The sequence below is a fragment of the Cyprinus carpio genome, chromosome B5 (assembly GCF_018340385.1).
Source record: "Cyprinus carpio isolate SPL01 chromosome B5, ASM1834038v1, whole genome shotgun sequence".
Classification (NCBI taxonomy): Eukaryota; Metazoa; Chordata; class Actinopteri; order Cypriniformes; family Cyprinidae; genus Cyprinus; species Cyprinus carpio.
The window spans coordinates 20,157,084-20,179,512 of NC_056601.1; the positions used below are offsets into that span (position 1 = coordinate 20,157,084).

Sequence of the window (22,429 nt, forward strand, 5' to 3'; positions counted from 1 at the left end):
TACAGGGTTACAACTTAAAGGATAACATCCTGGCAGAAAATGACTAGTATACCTTTTCAGTGTTTCTAAATATTTTTTCTTACAGTGTACCTAACTGAACAACAGTTATATATACAAGCTAATAACATGCTGTATCATAAATGTGCATTTATTATTGACCAACTGGAACTAGCAACTTAATGCATATTTGATGTTTGTACTGTTAGGCATCTTTCTCCAGCTCTCTCCGGGTTGATGTGCTGCTTGTCTGGCAAGCTGTTCAATGGTTTCCTCTTTTTGTGTAATTTAGTTGAAAACATGTGCCTTTTTTATCATTTGAGTCGCTTTACAAAAGTTGCTTAAAGTTGCCAAAAACTTAAAAACAAAAAAAAAAAAACGGCTAAATTTGTTGCTAGGTGCTTTTTGAAAAAAAAAAAGTTGCTAGGGTAGCCAGAAAAGTTGCTAAATCTAGCAACAAAATTGCTAATTTGGCAACATTGGACTGACGACACATTCTCATTCTCTTGGTAAGCCTGTGTGAATTGTAGCCTCTGTAGTGCTGCTGTAGCCCATCTGCGTCAGGGTTTGACATGTTGTGTGTTCAGAGATGGTATTCTGCATACCTTGGTTGTAACAAGTGGTTATTTGAGTTACTGTTGCCTTTCTATCATCTCTAACCAGTCTGTCCATTCTCCTCTGACCTCTGACATCAACAAGGCATTTTCATCCAGACAACTGCCGCTCACTGGATATTTTCTCTTTTTAAGACCATTCTCTGTAAACCCTAGAGATGGTTGTGCGTGAAAATCCCAGTAGATCAGCAGTTTTTGATATACTCAGACCAGCCCGTCTAGCACCAACAACCATTCCACGTTCAAAGTCACTTAAATCCCCTTTCTTCCCCATTCTGATGCTCGGTTTGAACTTCAGCAAGTCGTCTTTACCACATCTAGATGCCTAAATGCATTGAATTGCTGCCATGTGATTAGCAATTTGTGTTACCAAGCAATTGAATAGGTGTACCTAAAATGGACGGTGTTTTTTTTTTTTTTTTTTTTTTTTTTTTTTTTTTTTTTTTTTTTTTGTGTGTGTGTGTGTATTTATAAAGCGAAGCGTTCAATACTTGATAACATTGTACCGGATTGTTTTTCACGCAGTTCTTCCTATTCTGCTTCTTCGTCACCGATAACAAACTGCACTCTCAGTTACACAACAACCATACTGCCACCTTTTAGACAGGAGAGTCATTACAAACAAATATATTAGCACACATTAGCTGAATTCGAAATTTCACAATGTAAAACTATTCTTACTATATCTGTCATTTAAAAATATGACTGAAAAAAAAATAAGATTATTATAGTATTATTCAAAATTAAGGCAGCATCTGCTTCTAGCTTCAGGTTTTAAGATGATACCACTATAAAAATGTAATAAGTCATGTATAACACATATGCGTAGATAATAAATTAAAACAACCACATGGTGCTAATAAAATAATTAACAGTTGTAATAAACAAAATGTTCTCAGCGTTCTCAACAAATTTTCCTTAATCACTACAGAATAATTGTGACGCTATACTAAAATTTAAAGGTAAACTTTTATGTTTTCATAATTATAGTATAAAAGATTATTCCAAACAAAACCATTTGACTTGTCACAGGCTAATAAATTATTGTAGATTTTATTAGTTGTCAGAGTTGCGACGCAATTTTCTGTTTTGTAGGTAATTCATTTTAAACTAAAATGCATAAACTTATCACTACTGTCTGTTGTAACTTTGGCAACACTTTGATCTTACCTTTTTAGACAGCAGTTCATTTTAGAGTTATTTTGTTCTTGTACTTTACACATGAATGTTTTTCTATCATCTCAGTATATTAATAAGAGGCTTCTCTTTTGACCACCAACATTTGTGAATGTAATATTCATGTAGACCAATATTTATTCAGATAAATAAAGTTTTTCCTCATAAAAGATTAAAACGAAATGATCACTGATAAACATTTTCATGTCATTTTACAAGCTGTGATCGGCGTCTGTGATGTGATGCTGCCGCCCTCTGTACTGGAGCAGCAGCACAACAGCCCGATAGGAAGTAACTACGGCAGAGCTTCGTGTTCAAAATACTGTCAACGGATCAACAACAACAACAAGCAGAGCGGTTTGCTGAACCTTGTCATTGGTAAGCGTATCAAACTAACTTACTCAAATAAAATGCCACACATATATTTCGCCGTTTATTTATTGAGCCTGTAGAGGACGAGACGGCCGATGCGCTATAAATGAAGTCATTCGACTTACACTGTATACTTTTATTTTATCCAAACATCCCGCATCGTAAACATTCTCTCCTTTTGTCATCGTGTGATATTTGCATTTTTATCTGCAGGGCGCATTTATAAACATGTTTTATTTTACTTAAACCCTTGAACTATGTTTTTCGGTACAGCCAAATATTGTTTTGGTGATATATAAATAAATAAATAAAGTCCACGCGCTTATGGGCTGCTGTCGTCACCTTTGTGTATGCCTACTTCAGAGAACATTACGCCTGTTTTACTCTATATTTAGCTGATCATGAAGTCATACAGCGGGTTTAAACGGACATGTACTGTATTATCCGTTATTGTTGTGAAACACTAAATCTCATGAAACTCTAAAACAAAACCGTTGAGCGTGTAAATATGGGAAAAGTTTATTTTGCAGAGCTGCAGAATCTGGTCGAACCAGCGCTAATCTCAAACAAACGCGTTGTCATGGCAGCCGTGCGTTTGAAATTCAACAAGTTGTCAAGGCGCACCGCGCAGCTGTTGACAGCGTTAAAGACCGGCTGACTCCTGACCCGAGGCTTATTTTAGGACAAGTCGAGTCACGTTAACTTCGTGGCAGGACAGCAGATCGACTATTTTATCTTGAAACATTTTTATGTGAAACATCTGTTGTTTTGAGAGATGTAACGTTAATTATCGGTTTCATTGGGTTTTTTGATATTCACACTTTTCTGTCAGTGATTGGTTCTTCAGGTCTAACGATAATGGAAAAGTAGCTTATTTTCTTATTTTAAATAAAAAATTGCCTTATTTGCTAGCATTCATTACTAGTCTTGTGGTGAACAATTAATATTAATCAAGTTTAATTGTGAACTAAGTTAATCCACAGGGAAAAACAGAAAAATCTTTAGTCAAAACCTATATCTATCTATATATCTATATATCTCTATTTTCCACAAAAGGGTCTGGCTGCAGACTTGCACCACCACCACCATAATACCATCATCATAATACCACCACCATAAAACACCTCTCCCTCCAGCAACAAACATCCTTCTTTTTATTTTGTTCTATTTATTGATTATTTTTTGTTTGAATCTCTCATCATTTTACAGTAGCCAGGTGGTGAAGACAAGAAAAAAGAAACAAAATCACGAAGTCACTTTCAATCGCAACCTCAACTACCAGCTACATCACACACAACCTACAAAAAACACAAATCGTTTCTCATTCCAGTGGAGACAAAAAGCTGTGGTGGTGATTAAACGGATTAAAACTAAATTAGTACTATAACGTACAGGGTCCTGCAAGAAAAAGACAAGACTGGCAAATCCGTGGCCACAGAACAGCAGAATATGAACGCAATGCACAAAGTCTCTCGTTAAGCGTTTCATTTCCTCCCGTAGAAAATCATTATAAATAAAAACATAATGTAGCTTTTAATGGACAAAGACAATGAAACCTAAAAGAGCTGTAGACAGTTATTCTATATGGAAAAACGCTTAACGCGAAACTTTGCATGTTGCATTTTATTCTGGGCTCACCTGGTTGCCTGTACAATTGTTTATGTATATATTAATAATTAATAGAGGGGCATATTGAGTTTCTTCTTCATCAGCTTAGTCTATGCCTTATGCCACATTATGCCATGTTTTGCGCATGTTTTTGCCATGATACATTATTCAATATATTAATACACTATATTGAATTTGATATTTGAATAGCTCATCTTAAATAGATTAAGCCATATTAAGTGTTTATGTTTTGCGGGCTGCATACGGGAAAAACGCTTAATGAGAGACTTTGCGCATTGCATTCATATTCTGCTGTTTTGTGGCTGCGGATTTGCGGGTCTTGTTTTTTTTTCTTGCAGGACCCTGTACGTTATAGTACTATATTAGTTTTAATTGTTTAATCACCACAGCGTCTTGTCTCCACTGGCAACATGCACGATTTCTGTTGATTGCAAGTGACGTCGCAGGTAGCTGAGAGTGCAAATGGAGATTGCAAGTGACTTCGTAATTTAGTTTCTTTTTTCTTGTCTTCAACACCTGGCTGCTGTTGTAAAATGTTGAGAGATTCAAACAAAAATAAATAAATAAATAGAACAAAATATAAAATAAAGACTGCAAGTGATGTCACTACCGGAAGTGCAAGTGTCTGAGAGTGCAAGTCTGAGAGTGCAAGTGCAAGTCTGCAGCCAGACCCTTCTCCTATTTTCTGGTCAAAATCAAAAAATTAAGCTAGAGATGAAATCATGCTCCACCCTCTATTTTTAACATTTAATATAGCGTTTGACTCTCGGAGGAGGAGTGGTTTGGAATATACTGTTTCACTTGGAAATATGTAACAATGGTGAATTAAAGGGATACTCCACTCCAAAATGAAAATTTTGTCATTAATCACTTACGCCCATGTCGTTCCAAACCCGTAAAAGCTCCGTTCGTCTTTGGAACACAATTTAAGATATTTTTGATGAAAACCGGGAGGCTTGAGACTGTCCCATAGACTGCCAAGTAAATAACAGTGTCAAGGTCCAGGAAAGTATGAAAAGCATAGTCAGAATAGCGTACAGCTCAGAATTGCCAAAATGGTGCTACACTGATTTCAAAACACAAAGATTAAATCAATTGTTGAATAAAGTCATTATTTTTGTTTTCTTTGTGTACAAAAAGTATTCTCGTCGCTTCATAACGTTACGGTTGAACCACTGATGACAGATGGACTATTCTGATGATGTCTTTCATACTTTCCTGGACCTTGACACTGTTATTTATTTGGCAGTCTATGGGACAGTCTCAAGCCTCCCTGTTTTCATCCAAAATATCTTAAATTGTGTTCCGAAGACGAACAAAGCTTTTACGGGTTTAGAACGACATGGGGGTAAGTGATTCATGACAAAATTTTCATTTTGGGGTGGAGTATCCCTTTAAACTATGTCGCAATTTCAGGTTCACACAGACTTTAAAGCAACAAATAGTAGTCCTGCCTTACAGATAAAAGAACCAATCGCCTGCAGGAATGGAGGCCCCACCTTTCATTTTTTAGAGCCAAACACCTATTTGTTTGTCAGCAATTAGCAAACAACAGTGAAAAGTAAAGCCATTGCAATTTCCATTTCATGCCAACTTAAATATTTTGTGGATTGTATCATAATTAAAATGCAGTAGCCAAGTCCAGAAGTGTCCAACTGTTTTGTAACACTTTACAGTAACGTTCCAACTACATTAGATACCATGAATTAACAATGAAAAAAACTACTAAACCATTTATTAATCTTATTCATGTAAATTGTTTAACATTTACTTATAAATTATTAAAATCAAAAGTTGAATCTGGTAATATTAAACCTAATATTAATCAACAAAGAACAGTTTTTTTTTTTTTTTTTTTTTTTTTTTTACAAAACAAAGATAAAAAATATGAATGTGTTTTTCATTATCAATGTTATTTGATGCATTTATTTCATATCTAATGGGACCTTATCATAAAGAACTGTTAAAAGAATACAGATTGGTTCTTTATATCACTTATATATTAGTTACATAAACAAAAATGTTTGGTCTCTAATAGGAAATGCAGTCCCATCCAGCCACCACGGGTGTTCTCTCTCTCTCTCTCTCTCTCTCTCTCTCTCTCTCTCTCTCTCTCTCTCAAAAGAAAAAAAAACTTTGTCTGGTCTGGACGGACAAGGTTTTGGAGCAAGATGAATCTTGCTTTGAAGTGTAGTTTGTGAGATGTACTTTGAATGGACTTCACAGAAGATTGTGACAGATATCTTTCTGTGCTAGATTAGATTTAGATCACTCTTCTGCTCATGGAAAGAAACCCACAGACGGAATAAATCAGCAGGCCAGTCTTTTAGCAATAAAGATCTCTTTACACTTACAGATTCATCTATCTAGAAGAGGCTGATACATATGCTCAGAGCGCAACATCCGTTTGCACCACTTGAGTTTTCCCATTGTGCTTCTGTGTATAACAGCAGCATATGGGAGTCGGACAAAGCGTCATTGGATCTGATTTCAAAGACAGACCTTTCCATACAAGTGCTGGTGTTACTTCATTTGTCTAGGCATCATAAAGGGATAGAAGAATGATTGTTCTGTGATCACAAGCTTTCCATGTGACACATGTGCATCATCTCATTTGTCCATTTCTGTCTATTCTTTACACTCTTGAGTCAGGGGCTGTGGGACACCCCCAGCCCTGGCCCACAAGGCCGCAGGTTAAGAGATCCATTCCTGGATGCTGTTTGGCAGGAGGCCCACCATCAATGTGCTCCTATTTGACCTCCAGATCAAATGTGAGTCAACAGATTTCACTCTTTTGGCTTTAACCTTGTAACATTGTTCTTTTTTATATAGAAATCCGTTGATTTTTAGCGTAGAGTATTAGTGTTTTGATTATTTGAACATTGGTGCATGCGACAAATGGGTCAGTGACGGAACACTCATTTTTTTGTTTTATCAGTTTATTCAAAAATACATTAAAATGCAAGTCCTTTATTATTAATCCTTTATTATTTCTTAGAAAAATATATTAAGAAAGTGCTTTCACTTTTTGGTAGTATTAAAACACTTTTGTCCACAAAATTAAAATCTTCTAGTGTTAACAAGCAGAAAAAAAAAAATTCACACTAAAACAAATATGTAAAAAAAACAATTTGATGATTAAGGTGTGCACACCATATGTATTCAAGGTGTAAGGAGTATGTTTTTTCTTACTTTTTACTTGACATTTTTAGAGTAATTGAATGTAAACTGTTTATGTGAATAGTAATAAAGTTTTTAAAAACTATATAAAACCAACATGAATACAAATAGCACATTTCTGTAACTCTGCATGTTTTTAAACTAGTTTTTTTTTTAGATGATTTGTCTTTTTTATCATGGACAAAATTAAATGTTGTTGACCAAAATATCAGCTCTTTAAAACTTGTACTAATCTTTGCCCTGGTTGAAAATTCCAGACATCCCTCTTGGCAAATTGTTTCTTTTAAGCATATGCCTGTCCACCTGGTCGACATAACTGATAAACCTGTTTGTTTCACTGGAACTGATGCTACATTCACCTAAACACACGCTACTCCTCTGTTTGCTCAGCTGAAGGTGTGAGAGCGGGAGGAGAGGTGAGATGGAGTCAGAGGAGACAGAAGGACGCACTTTAGTGCAGGTGATCAGTGAGAAGTACAGCCCAGAAAACTTCCCATACTGCCGTGGGCCAGGAGTTGGAGTGGTAATCCGGTCGAGTCCCCAGGGTTCACCGGTCAAAGGTCAGTTTATTTTTGGCCATAGGTGAAATGCTGGGCCTGCTAGTTAAAGAGGGTGTGTTAGAAACAATCTGGATCCTGACACAGTGGTTATTGCCTTTAAACATGGTTTTGCTGCACCTGTTGAAGAGCACAATGTATTCTAGGGCCAAAATATAAGGATTTTCTGAAGATATTAAGTGAAATGCTTTAAATAAATAAAGTAAAAAAAATAAATTAAATAAAAACCTGTACGGGTGGTTGTAACGTCTTCAAATTCAAATGAATTTTCATCTATACATTAATTGGTTATTTAAAGGCAGTTTATGTCTCCCTCTGTGTGTATAGATCGTCTGAATCTGCCCAGCATTCTGGTTCTGGATGGTTGTGGAATCACGGAGGCTGGAGATGAGGAGGAGGTGGCCACTTTCTGTGCTCACGTGGTTGAGCTAGACCTCTCTCACAACCAGTTAAAAGACTGGGGAGAGGTGAGTCACAGGTTCTGTCTCACTGTATGTACATTTGTGTATATAGCACAAAGAATGTCAGTAAGGTAACACTTACTGTACAATTCCATAAAATGAAGTTTATTATCAGTGATTAATGCATTAGGTATTATACACTAACAATGAACAACACTTTTAATGTTAATTTATGCAACTTAAAAAAATATATATGCTAGTATGTGTAGAAATTAAGATTACCCAAGATCTTAAAATGTTGTAAAAGTATTACTGCATTAAATCATGGTTAATATATAAAGCCGTATTAAGTTTTATCAGATTTCACTACTCTGATGTTGCTAGAAAATAAGTCTTAAAGGAATAGTTCACCCATAAATGGAAATGTATTCACCCTCAGGTAGATGAGTTTGTTTCTTCATCAGAACAAATTTCAATTACAAATGTAGCATTACATCACTTGCTCACCATTGGATCCTCTACAGTGAACGTGTGCTGTCAAAATGAACTGATAAAACAAACAGCTGATAAAAACATCCACAAGTAGTCCACATGACTTCAGTAAATCAATAACTGTCCATCAATAAATTTCTCAAAATCTGTTCTGATAAAGAAACAAACTCATAAACATCAGATGGCCTGAAAGTAAGTACATTTTAAGCTAATTTTCATTTTTTTGGGTCACATGTACCATTTTTTGGACAAAATTTCACAGATGAAATCCGGTCATTTCCATTGGAATCCATGTGATATGGAATTTTGAATAAGAGACAGATTTTGCATGTGGCTTATCTCTTTTCACACAAATTTGCTGTTGACAAACAGAATGCTGTTTAATTTGAAAGGGACTTCTGTCTGGACAAGCTTTTTTCCCAGCAATATTTGGCTAATTTTATGCATTTTTGTTCATGTAACTAATTTCTAAATATACCTTTATTTTATTTTTTAAAAATTACCTTTACTAAAGTGTTATTTTTACGCTTATGTTAGACTGTAACATGCAAAAATACAGTGAAATCGAGGTCTGCTACCTGACACAGGCTTGACAAGACAAACAGCTTATCTTTGGTCAGTTTTTCATTCTTTTCTCTCTTTTTCTCTCCTCTCTGTAGATAAGCAAGATCCTGTGTAACATCCCTAACCTAGACTTTCTCAATCTGAGTATGAATCCACTGAGAGGGTCGAGTCTAGAGCCTGGCGCTGCTGAAGCATTCTCAGGCCTCCGCCGCCTCGTGCTCAATAACACGCATGTCACCTGGGACATGGTGCATGCACTTACACGAGAGATCCCAGAGTAAGTGTGTGTGCCTCGGTCTGCCCCATCTAATGTGTTTGTGAATGTGTTTTTATACATTATTTATGATTTAGGTGTGCAGTTTCTCATTAGTGCTGTCAAACGATTAACTGCATCCAAAAACGTTTTTGTTTACATAATATATGTGTGTGTACTGTGTATATTTATTATGTATACATAAATACACACATATACGGTATATATTTTGAAAATATTTATGTGTATTTATATGTATATATTTATATTCATATAATTTATATTATATATAAATATATGTAATATAATAACAATGTATTTTTCTTAAATGCATGTGTGTGTGTTTATATATACATAATAAATATGCACAGTAAACACATTTATTACGTAAACAAAAACTTTTATTTTTGATGAAATTAATCACGATTAATCATTTAACAGCAATTCTCGGCATTGTAAAAATGAAAATATAAATAGAGATCAATATGTTTTGCCATGATTTACTTTAGTGATTTTAAATAAAATTACTTTTAAATTACCGCAAACAGTGAAGCAGTTTTGTTTAAATATTTTATTGAGAAATTAAATCATATTAACAAATCAAATATTATGCCAAACTAACTGTCTTTATGTATTTTAACATTTTCTATTAAAATGTAGATATTATTTTAGCACTGTGTTGTGGAATAGCACTAGTTTCGAAAACGGGTAATTTTGTCATGCACTAAAACTTTTCTTCTTTTTGTTGTGGTTGTATGTATGTAGGCTAGAGGAATTGTTTTTGTGTCTGAACGAGTATGAGAGCGTGAGTGTGTCATCTACAATGTGCCCGTCCCTGCGCCTGCTGCATATCACAGATAACCAGCTGCAGGATTGGGCGGAGGTGCGCAAGTTGGGCCTCATGTATCCAGGCCTAGTGTCTCTTATCCTGGCAAACAACTCACTCTCGTGTATCCACGAGCCTGAGGACTCCCTACAGAGACTTTTTCCCAATCTGTGCAGCATCAACCTACACAACTCAGGTGCTGGATTGCATGAGCATCATCTCTGTAGAAAGAATATCATTACAGACACACACACTTCTAGGTAGTTGCAGCATTAACCTTTACTATCTAGGTTAATTTGAGAAGCCAAACCCTAAGTCGTCCACACATGGTTCATGCACTGTACTCCAAGTCTTGAGGAAAAGGAAAAGACCAAAATTGAAGCCGTTATTCATTAAAAATCTTCCCTTCCACTGTAGCTTTCTACTATTCTTCTTGGGTTATTCAGCAAATTTCTGTGATTTTGGGTTGTAAATATTTTTAAGTACCTAATCTAAATAATCCAAAAACGAATTACTCACCCTCATATTGTTCCAAACCATTAGATAATTGTTCATATTAAAAAACACAAATGATATTTTCAATGAAACCTGAGAGATTTCTGTCCCTCCATTTAAAGTATATTCCACTAAAACTATGATGCTTCAACTGTCAAAGTTTTGGATGCATTGAGTGTTGCATAGAGGGACAAAAGTTTCATTAATATGTTTTCATTTGTGTTTTGAAGATGAACCCAAGTCTAATGTGTTTGGAATGACGTGGGTGAGTAATTAAAAATCGACCGAATTTTTATTTTTGGATTTTATTTTTATCCACTTTCATGGATTATTAACAGAAATGTAGGTGCTGTGTTATTTAGGTTTAAGTCGCTGGGAGGACATTGAGAAATTGAATTTCTTCCCAAAGCTTCAAGAAGTCAGACTGATGGGTATTCCTTTACTGCAGCCCTACAATGATCAGGAGAGACGTTGTCTTATGGTAGCACAGTAAGTAATCGTACACAAAAGGAGCCACTTTTGGAAGTTGCCATTTTTAAGTATTGTTGGAAATGATTGCATAAATCAATGTGGCCACATACATTCCATGTCTCTTTCTGTTTCTCTCCCTCACACAAACTTTTCCATCTTCTGTGTTTTGTAATTGCCTCACGTGACTGTTTTGAACGGCAGTGTTGTCACTGATGGAGAAAGAGAGGATGCAGAGCGCTTTTTCATCCGCTACCACCTGGACTGCCCTGAGGATGAGCTACCCCAAAGGTGACCCACCCGCACCCCTAAACACCACCAGACTCCATATACACAACTCTCTCAGTCTCTTTTTTTTGTTTCTTTAGAGAACTATGTACAGTTCATCCCAGAAAATCCCAGTGTCTATGTATTAAAATATTCTATTTAATCAACCTATCATATAAATCTAAAAAATATGCTTCTTTTTATTCCCTAATAACTGCAAAACGCAAGTTTTATTTGTTACCCATGACTAATGTTATCCTTTTTCCCAAAGTCACTTAAAGGCTGTCTTTTAATTATTTACAGTATATAAACATGTGAGTGGAACTATGAGGTATAAAAGATGTAACAACATGCCAAAATGAGTTCAAAATAAGATCCATAATAGGCATTCAGAAAACAGAGATGAATTTTAATTTCATAATGACTATAATGAGCACTAGGTTCTTGTTCATATACAATTAAATATTATCTATTAAATTCTGAATAATTTACTGAACAAGTGTTATGCTGTAATTTAGATTACATTCTCATACAGTTGTTCCACAGACATTAAAGTTTAGTTTAGTCCTTGCAGTTTTTTATTTTTCAGTATTGCTTTTTTCTATAAAACATTGTTAACTTTAGTTATTTGCAGCTATGTAATAAAATCTTAACATTTTGAAAGCCCAGCCACCTCTTTCCGGTTTAGCACAAAAAGTGCTCTCTCTCTCTCTTTCTCTCTCTCTCTCTCTCTCTCTCTCTCTCTTTCTCTCTCTCTCTCTCTCTCTCTCTCTCTCTATCTGGCCATGTTTTAAGTTTCATGGTGGCCATCCACACTTTCCAACCTATTTTCCTTTCACTTCCTTTCCTTTAGTTTGGTGTCTCCAGTTATCCTGGTGATGTTTAACTCTCCCATCCCTCGTGTCTTCTGGCTTTCCCTGTTCCCTCATTGCTTCTGTATTTTTGGGGGACTTTCGGGGGATATTTTGGTGGGCATTTTGGGGGATATTTTGGAGGGTCTTTGCAGGTCAAAGACACGGAAAACGGATCACCCACGTTCTTAGCACACCCCATTCCACTTAACCTGGGAGAATGTGCAGAGGACTTTTTCAGTGACTGCGGCAAGCCCCAGCTTCCAGCAGGGTATTCTAACCTTTGGGAGACAATGTGTCCACTCTCTCCCTCCTCAAAGACGCCTTTGTACTGGAATACTCCAATCAGAAAATCGATACACAAGGTGGCAGCTTTATTCGTTCTTCCCCTCCTTATATCCCCCTCCCTCCTTCCCTGTTCTTCTCTCCTGCCCCTTTTCATTTGCTTGGGGGGGGATTGAGTTAGCTGGAGGATTTTTTCAAAAGGGGATGGAATGACGTTCCTGACTCAGTCTCTCCTGTTTTTTCCGTTAAGCAATGGAGATGCTGTTGCCTTTGTTCTGGAATGACTCTCAGACCTAGTGAATTGATTAAGTTGTCTAAACAGTTATGACACAGTTCCTGCTCCAGCTATAGAAGGTCGGAAACTAGAGATGAGGTGAAAATGGGCCTTTCTCAGAAATAGTGGCTTCAGTCTAAAGTACCAGATACTATTGAGAGGTTTTTAACAACCCTTTAAAATAACCCTTCCTTAAACAGATTATAATATTGCTCCACACATGACGTGTAGGAAAAAACTAAGAACTAAATACCATAGCATAAATACATAAAAACCACAAATTAAGAATTCATCGCACAGCAATCATTTATTCCCCGATTTAGTTAAATTTTGGAAATGATTGAACTCAATTAAAAGAAGGGAACAAATTAGCACAACATGGCCACAAATTAATAAGTCATTTTTTATGACATATGCAGGGCACATACTTAAGAAATAGTTTACCTAAAATTGAAAATTCTGTCATCATTTATCGGCTTCTTGTTTTTCTAAACCTGAATGACTTTTTTTTTTGTCGAACATCAGAGAAGTTTAGCAGATTAAGCTGCAATCTGAGCTGCTCACTTCCATAAAATGAAAGTAGATGGGGACCACTTATAAAAGTTGTTCATACAACTAGTTCTCTAAGTCTTCAGTAGTGAAGAACGCACTGAAATGTATGCATGTATTTATTGGAAATCTGAATAAAATTTTGATTGACAGCTGTGATCACCATTCACTTTCATTGTTTGACAAAAAGAAAGAAAAATCGAAGCGGTTTCAAAAGAGATGATAAAGTTTTCATGACTGGGTGAACCATTCCTTAACAACTTGATTTTTTTATTTATTTCTTCTTGTGTCCACGGGGACCACTTCTTCAGAGACTTTCTTTTCAATACCTAGGTAAACTAAAACCAGGGAACACTGACCCTCATTTCTGACCTCCTCACTCCATCCACATAATCTGTTTCTTTCTCTCTGTCCCTTTCTGTCTGTTTCTCTGGAGGGAAAGCCATTTTCCCAGAGGGATGAGGTTTAGATGAGAGTTGGCACTGGAGGATGGAAGGGCAGGTGTAGAAGTAGATGTAAACTCTAGATATGGGTTAAGGTTGCCCCCTCTTTGAACCCAGCCTGCTCTTTCCCCCACCCTTTGGGCGCAGATCAGAGCTTAGGCTATGTTACTGACTCTGAAAGACGACAAAGATCTGAGAAACAGAGAAAGAGATGGGCAGAAAGAAATTATGCCTCCCTGACCTGAAAAACACCGTTGGACCGGGCCCTCTTTGAATGCATGAGACATAACTGGTGTAGAGACCCATTCAGCCTAATATATGAGACTCAAACTGTGATAGCATGGTTAGAACCATTTGAGAGACTTTCAAAGTGATTTCACAGTAACCTTAGTCGCATTTACGGTTGCTTAGACATAAACTTTAGGTATAAGTAGGCATGGGACTGTTATCTTTATAAAGCTGAGAAGATGTAGAGATTTGAGTGCTGGCTTGTGTAATTCAAACCTTTCACTGCTTGATTGCGCACAACGATTTTCTAGATCAGGCCTATGTATGTTGTTTAGTGTATACCTATGAATACCCTTCCAAAACTACTTCATGTGCACTAAAATAGTTTTTGTACTGTCCTATTAACAAAAAGTGTTAAATACTTCAGCTTTAGTTTAGTTGTACCAAGGCTGTGAGGTACACTTGTTATAGTGTATGTAGGAAAGAGGGAGGCCGTTAAATAGATGAAGGAGCTCTATATATTTAACAGCCTTTGAGTGAGTAACTAAAACCTGAGCTGTGGCCATGGGCATGTTGATCCTCCCTTGGAGGAATGGGAAACACAGGAATGGTAGCAGAGGGGAGGGATGCAAAGACAGGGATGACAGAAGAAGAGTGTGAAGAAAATGAAAGAGGCTATTGGTCTTACTTTCTTTGAGTAACTATAGCCTGGGACCTTGTTGACATTTTGACAGTGACAGGCCAACATGGGGCCTACAAGGATGTAAGAAGGCCAATGTATAGGGAAAATCTAAGTGCATCACTCTTTACGGACAATGAGAAATTTAAGAAGATAAGTGGATTGCGTAACCAGGCTCTTTAGCATCCATCATGGTGGATGTCGATGCTAAAGATGTCAAGATAGAAGGATTCATAGACAACATGTAGACAAGTTCCCATTAAAGCATTTAATGCATTTGCTACAGTTTTAAAGCTTCAGTCTGTAATTTTTTTGGTGAAATTTAAAATGAAATGAAATTGTATTCCAGTTTTAAATGTGCTTCTGATTACAGATAGCCTGGGATTATCCTACACAAGATTTGTATTTTAAAGACAACCAGTTCAAAGCGAGCATAATTTGCTTTTTGGGTTAAAATAATTTCTTAATATGAAATTCGAATGGTATGGTAATTAGAGATTAGACTGTGCAGAAATTGAAATCTACACACTAATACACACTATAGGCAATGCTGATGTTGTTAACATTAATAATTTGAGAATAAAGTATAACAATAATAATAATTTGCACTGTTTGATGTGATATGAGCTAACCGATCTTTAGATTAAATCACCATTGTAGCGCGATTTATTGTAATGCTTTTTTCCTCAGTTGGTCAGAACAAACGTGGCAGGCTTGTTACTTACTCGTTCAGATGACAATATCCAAGTGGAATTTTTTTTTTTGGGTCATATATTCCAAGATGTAGGCCAGAATCTGTGATTCTAAAGTACAGTATTCACACCGGTGCGGTGACTAACAGTCACACATACTCCTCAAAACATTAGATTAATCTGCGCTGGAGCTGTGCCGGTGTCCTGAAATTTTATCCTACCCATCAGATTTTCCTACCAGGGTATACTGCACAAGCGCACATCAATATTGCGTCCTTTTTCTCATGCTGAACAACAATACTTAATGTATCTGCATTACTGTAAGGATAGGTTTAGGGTTGGTGTAGGTGTAGGTGTAGACTTTAATAAAAACAATCTAATAGGTAGAAAAAAATTATTTATTGTTGGTTTACTGTAGCTGTATCCTTTCTAGCTACAACTGCGAATATAACACATAATTACTGTATTTGCATTACTGTAAGGGTAGGTTTAGGGTTGTGGTAGGTGTAGACGTTAAGAAACCATAACTTTACAGTAGCATTTTTCGTTGTCAAATTGTACTACCCACTGTTTTAATGGGAGGTAGCAAAATCTGACAGGTTACGACAAATCGACAGAACACTGGCACACAACCCACGTAATGAAGATAATTCCACAAACAGCTGCAATTGCAGGTTTTCAAACAGAGATGGCGACAAAGAGGCAAAACTTATGGACTGCAGTTTTAATTAATTTAATGGTATAGTGGTGAGTGGTGACTACATTGAAGTTGACTTGACTTGATAACTTGAGGTGCCGAACCTGGGTTAATAACATTTTCTTCAAACAGGCAGCAAATTTATTTATTTATTTATTTATTAGCTAACAAATTATTAAATGTATTCTAGTCTGAGAAATCAGTTCAAATTCCAAGTACTTTTTATTGTCACTCAGGACACCTAGCGTCATAAAGAATGCAAGGTAGTGTCTACAGCTATGTCTGAATTCATTTTAATTCACTCTTTCCATAGTATTAGGGCTGTTGTCAGGAGGGACAACCGACAACATTGTCCTGGGCCTGCTAATATCCTCAATAGCATTGGGTCCCAAATATAAAGTGAATATTTTGGACAATAACGTATGCGTTAAATACAGAAATATTGCTTTTTTTTTACTGGTATTTTGTCTTGTGTGACTCTCAGTTGTTGGAAAGACAACAATGCTCTAGGTCTCATGTAACCACCTACATCATTACTATAGCAACCCATGTAGATATACTAGTTATTGCCTACACTGTCTTAAAAACAGATTCAATTTCAACTGATGCAAAATGACCGTCAGTCCTAAAAATGGGAAAGCACAAATGGCAGTTGTGTTGAGTGGTTCTGTATCTCTGCTGCACCTTTCAAACAGACAGGTTCCCATCTTAAGTTTTAGGTATCTAGATTTTGAGCTAATTGTGATTGCGTCCATTTTATCTACCTGAAAACAGATCATGTTGTTTTTGAGGGCATCAACAACGGCAGTATCTACAGTAGACTCACTATATGGCTCCACTATGAACCTGGTGCACTGCATGGTGGCGACTGTCCGGTCCCATCTCCGAGACTGATCTAAGCACTGTTCAAGGATTCCAATGCAACTATGTTATCACAGCGAACACCCATTCGCCTTCATTTAAGGAGCTTAGCCACACTAAATGAGACCCTTGAGTGAGACTGTTCTTTCTCTCAGACAGAGTGGCACTTTGTATAGAGGGGGCAGTATTCCCATGGCGAAGGCAGGGAGCCACAGGCACCTACCCAGGCTCAGGCTCTGCTTTGTAGGGAGACTTTTCTGGACAGGCTGGGGAAATTACTTTGATTGGCTGTGTCGGTTACTGTAGCCCTCTAAAGCTAAAAGACTTTTTTGTGGAGATTTTATTTAATTGTTCCTGCCGATCTCCTCTTATCTTTCCCACAATCCTTCAACAAGACGGGAAAGGGAGGGTAAACGGGGTGGTGGTGAGAAGTTTCTCACGGTTTAAAACTCACTGTGCTTCACAAACACACAAACAGGTACACAAATACACAACCGCATCTTCTCATAAACACACACACATTGATCTGTACTCACTTCCATTGTGCACTGACATTATTTTTGTTTAGAGGAGTTGTCTTTTTTAAACAGTTGAGGGTAATTGACACTTTTGATGGAAACAGACATATGCAGACGTCCCACCCTGCAAAAACTCATTTCTGGGAGATAGCACAATAAATTCCTGACCATGTGGCTGACCACTTCACCAAAAACACATCTTAAAGGATTAGTTCACTTCCAGAATAAAAAAATTCTGATAATTTACTCACCCCCTTCTTCAGTTGAAAAGAAAGGATATACTTTTTAACCACAAATGCTCATCCTGCACTAGTTTGACCTCACACATTACGTAGTCACACACACGTGACGTAGGCGGAAGTACCCACCCAGTGTTTAAAAAAGCGAACATGCAAAAAAGTCAAATGCCCTTTACAAAAAAAGGTAAAACAAAGTCGGACGATTTTGAAGTTGGATGAGAAAATGATGGAGATTAAATTTTTCACCCTACCCTACCTTTTAGAAGTACACAGACAAAGAACTAACCACGCATGACTTTTCCAACGTGATTACGCAATGCGTGAAGCCGTGGACACGCACCACAGAACTAGTGCAATATGAGCATTTGTTGTTAAAAAGTATATACATATTCCTTGGCTGGGATCATGTAGAGCCCTTTGAAGCTGCATTGAAACTGCAATTTGGACCTTCAACCCGTTGGCTCCCATTTAAGTCCACTAAATTGAGAATATTCCAGGAAAGTTTTACTCAAAAACCTTAATTACTTTTCAACTGAAGAAAGAAGCATTGAATCTTGGATGACATGGGGTGAGTAAATTGTCAGGAAATTTTTATTCTGGAAATGAACTAATCCTTTAACAGGGGTGAGACGTCTGCATATGTACACATACCAGGTTTTTCGAGCATATATCATCATAGATCATTAGCTCTGTTCCAAATGCTAGTTGACTTGTTAGTCTACATAAGCAGTTGACTTTTAAGACATGAAACCTCACTTTTGACTGAACTGGAACAATTGGAGAAATCCACAAAAGCAGCAACTCTGCAGAAAGACTGCTGGATGTAAAAGTATGACTCAAAACTGATCCCAGTAGGGTTAGCATATTGCTAAGCTTACTCTGGGGTGCCGTAGAAAGGACTTCTAAAACCCAGTAATGAGTAAGCATTTTTTAACTTCTGGACAACTTTTTTTTTTGTCGAGAGAACCAGATTGACTACCGGTTGACCTAAAACAGTGATGGGCGAACTTGGCCCTTCCAGGCCACTTTCCTGCAGAAATTTGATCCAACCCTGATATGACTCACCTGCCTGTATCCTTCTAGTAGTCTTGAAGACAATGATTAGCTTGTTCAGGTGTGTTTGATTTGGGCTGGAGCTGAACTCCGAAGGAAAGTGGCCTGGAAGGGCCAAGTTTGCCCACCCCGACCTAAAATATTACACCATCTGTGGAACACTCTATTAAATAAATACTCTAACAAGCATTAAAAAATCGAAATAATTTTTATTCAATATAATTGTTTTTTATCAGTATTGGTTAGAGTAAGAGGTTATCTTGGAAGCAAAATGTTGCTGCCTACTGTCTGCAATAACCTTTGTGTCAGTATACTTTTGTTGATTGAAAATGTTTTCTAGCTAGGCAGTTCACTATACTTTTGGAACAGAGCTTTTGTTTATTCTCTCTGTTCTTGGTTTCTTGACAGTCTTTCTGTTTTAACTAAAAGGGGATAACTTAACTAAAATACATGGGATAAATTAACATGGTTCTCTTTTTCTCACTGCTGTCCACTCTTTTCAGGTATCACACTTTGGTAGCACGCTATGGCCGCCTAGCCCCACTTGCAGAGGTGGATTTGCGCCCTCTTTGCCATGTCCAGGTAGAGGTGCGTTTTGGGGACCAGACAGAACCCCTAGAGCTCAGATTGGATCAGACAGTGGCAGACCTAAAGAAGCAGTTGAGGGCCATGGTCCAGCTACCTCCAAACAAGATACGTGTGTACTATATCGACCGGCAGCTTGGCTATGCACTAGAGCCTCAGGAGATGAAGTATGGAGCACGAGCACTTCATTCCTACAGTATACGAGATGGAGATGAAATCTTGGTGGTGCCCAAGACACAGTGACAGAAAAGAGAGCAACAACTGAGCACTGTTTGGAAAAAATGACTGGTTTCCAGAGTTATTGGAATGCCATCTTCCAATTAAGGCAATGTGAATTCTGTGAACAGAGCACAAATTAGCATGCCTTATGTTTAAGACTAAGAAAAACTGTCATTCTGGTTTTCCAGCATCTTCAATCTTATTTAAAAATGGTCCCTAAAAAGAGACATTGGATCAGGATTAAAAAGACCTTTTTAATTCCCACTGCTCTGCGGATGTATGTATACAAGACAAAAAAATGTGTGGACTTTTCTTGTTTTGTGTGTGTGAGACTGCTTCTCAGGAATTACCCCCAACCGCATACATGCCTCTACTCTAAAGATTATTTTACCATTTATTAAAGGTGCAGTATGGAATATTTGTCCCTCTAGCAGCTGAGGGGTAAAACTGCAAGTTACTAGCAGAGGAACATTATTTTGGGAAACATGTGAGTTGAGCTTCAGCTCAGCTCTTTAGCATGGATAAATCTGATGGTTTGAGAAGTACAGGTATACCAGTGTGCAAACATTTCATAAGGGCAAATGTCATTATCAATATCAAAACTGGCCCCCTCCTAAAAGAAAGAAGGAATCTAAAAAGACAGATATCCATGTCTTTTCAATGTCTTTTGAGCAGGTAACTGTCTTCCATTTTCGAATGATTCATTGAATTTATGTTGCTCATTAGTTTTACTTAATGTACCCAGCAAAGACAAATTACGTAAAAGTGACATTTCCTGCAAAATCGTAAAGTTTATAAACCATTATTTTCAATTTACCATTGTGAATCGGGGTAACATCTTCTGACATCTTGGCTAGAATTGAAAGATATCAAAATGACTGAATTCTAGGTAAAAAATATGTAGATGCAGACTGTGAATGCTTAGAGCAGGAGAGACAGATGCCTTAGGTCTTTTGGCTGCCTGTGCCCTTAACATAGTGTTAAGGCCGTGAGATGGGATGGCGGGATGGTGGTCTGGCGGGGGTTGGGGGCATAGAGAAAGTGAACCCTATACTCCAGCTGTAACACCAGCCACTTCTTTTCTGCTTGAATTACAACAGGGTCACATACAATCTTGAAGCCCTCTAAAGTTTACAGACTTTACATTCACAAATGCAGCTCCCCCTATTATGACCTCAGACTGACTGCGATCCCGTAGTCTCCTCTCTCACTGGTGGAAAGAGTCTTTGGATTATATAGGTGCCATAATCTCACTGATGTTTTAGACAGATCATGTGCTGTTAGATTTTAAATCTGCAGTTGATTATTATCATCCCTATTTTACAGAGAAGGAAAACCCAAGGGGACCAATAATAATGAAAATTAAGTTAATTAAATTTTTATTGAGTAGATATGCGTTTTGTTGGCTTATTATTTTAAAAAATGTGAATGTGGAATATATTTAATGATATATATATATCACTGATATATTTAATTTTGACTTTGACTTTTATTTATATTTTTTTCTTTTAAATCTTGACATATAACAGGTTTAAAGGAAATTGAAGATATTTTTGCTGTCATTTGATAAGCATGAAACATTAGGGGAACCCATACACAAACCTCATTTTGTCTGTTTTATAGCTTGCAAATGACTGTCAGTGTATTTTTTAAACACCTGTTCCCTTCCCAAAGAGAACAGTTTGTTAAACTTAAACCATGCCCTTTCTCAATATAAAACTAAATGGGTAATATAAATGTGTTGCACAGATTCATACTAATTTTAACATTCAGTCTTTGTGGACTTTTTTTTTAACCACAGTCAGCACATACCAGTCTATACATATAAGGAATTGGATTACCAGGGCTTGTCCTATTCATTCCCATACCATTTCCCTGCAGAATGGCTCCAATGTTGGAGTGACTGATATAGTATAGAGACTCCCTCTCTAGTTACCAAGCTGTCCCTATGAAACCCTATCCCAGCGGAAGGTGTTAACAGGGAGCTCAGAATCCATTAGGGGAGATTAGCTAAAGAGGTTATATATATTAGTGCTTTTGATGGGAAGAAGAGTCTGCATGGGTATTGTTGTGAGATATTTAGACAGCTTCGTTTCAGTGTAACCGCGTATGTCACACTGATGATCTGTTAATGTCTTCTCACCGAGAACTCCAGTTTCTGTTTGCACTTTAATCTGACTCTGTTATGCTTTAAAGTTCCATCGCTGTTTTAGTTGTGTCCTATTACTGGAAATTTAGCTTGAGTGTCATATTTTTATCCAAATCCTATGATTATACCATAATGTTGCCACATTTATTTACTCACTCCCTGTGTAATTTTACTCTTCACTGCTAATCGCAAAACCCCATAATGCCCCATTTGGATAATAATCCTGCACTATGCCAATGTCTCACTAGAAATGCATGTTTGCTTTTATTCTCATCTACAAACTGTAGTGTGTTTGCTTCCAGCATCCCATTTATCCCATCTTTCAGCAGTGCCTGTGTCTCTACAAGTTTCTCATTGCTCATATTTTGTTCTTATTGTGTTGTGGTTGTGGTGATGACACTTGATCCTCTCTGTTCTGCTCCCTAAGGACATCTGGCCTGTAAAACCAAAATGTTAACAGAGCAGGTGCTGACATCTTTACTTATTCCTGGGTCTGTATAATTGTGTTTTTCAGAGTGTAAAGAGGGCCATTGGCGCATGCCATGGATACCAATTCAGTGTTAATGATTATATGAACACTGATATGGAATATCGTTGTAAAAGTGTGTGATATGTGTTACAAGTAATGGTATTTACCATTATGTGAAATTCTGTTGAATGCCATATTGAAAAATGTTACAAATAAATAGCAGCCAAGGCTTTGCATGAAATTCTTTTAGACTTGATGCTCCCCCAAGCTGCAAAGGTAATGAAGTTTCTCTTTTTAAGGACATTGTTTTATTGTTAGTGGACATAACATTACATCTGACACGAACC

General features: G+C 37.0%; 1 protein-coding gene across 4 annotated transcripts; it reads left to right on the forward strand.

Moving 5' to 3' along the window:
• The first annotated feature begins 2,024 nt into the window (after positions 1-2,024).
• LOC109070443 (tubulin-specific chaperone cofactor E-like protein) lies at positions 2,025-22,323 on the forward strand. Of its 4 annotated transcripts, none has more exons than XM_042724830.1 (10): positions 2,025-2,165; positions 6,437-6,559; positions 7,359-7,528; positions 7,853-7,992; positions 9,078-9,259; positions 10,001-10,257; positions 10,787-10,821; positions 10,903-11,045; positions 11,229-11,315; positions 19,164-22,323. In XM_042724830.1, exons 3-10 carry the CDS (start codon positions 7,390-7,392, stop codon positions 19,486-19,488), a joined length of 1,308 nt encoding a protein of 435 aa, XP_042580764.1. In that variant the 5' UTR covers positions 2,025-2,165; positions 6,437-6,559; positions 7,359-7,389; the 3' UTR covers positions 19,489-22,323. The 4 variants fall into 4 exon arrangements, with proteins under 4 accessions (XP_042580764.1, XP_042580762.1, XP_042580765.1 ...); XM_042724828.1 differs by having other exon boundaries at positions 10,903-11,044; positions 11,198-11,315; XM_042724829.1 differs by having other exon boundaries at positions 2,047-2,165; positions 6,441-6,559; positions 10,903-11,044; positions 11,198-11,315.
• Positions 22,324-22,429: the final 106 nt, after the last annotated feature.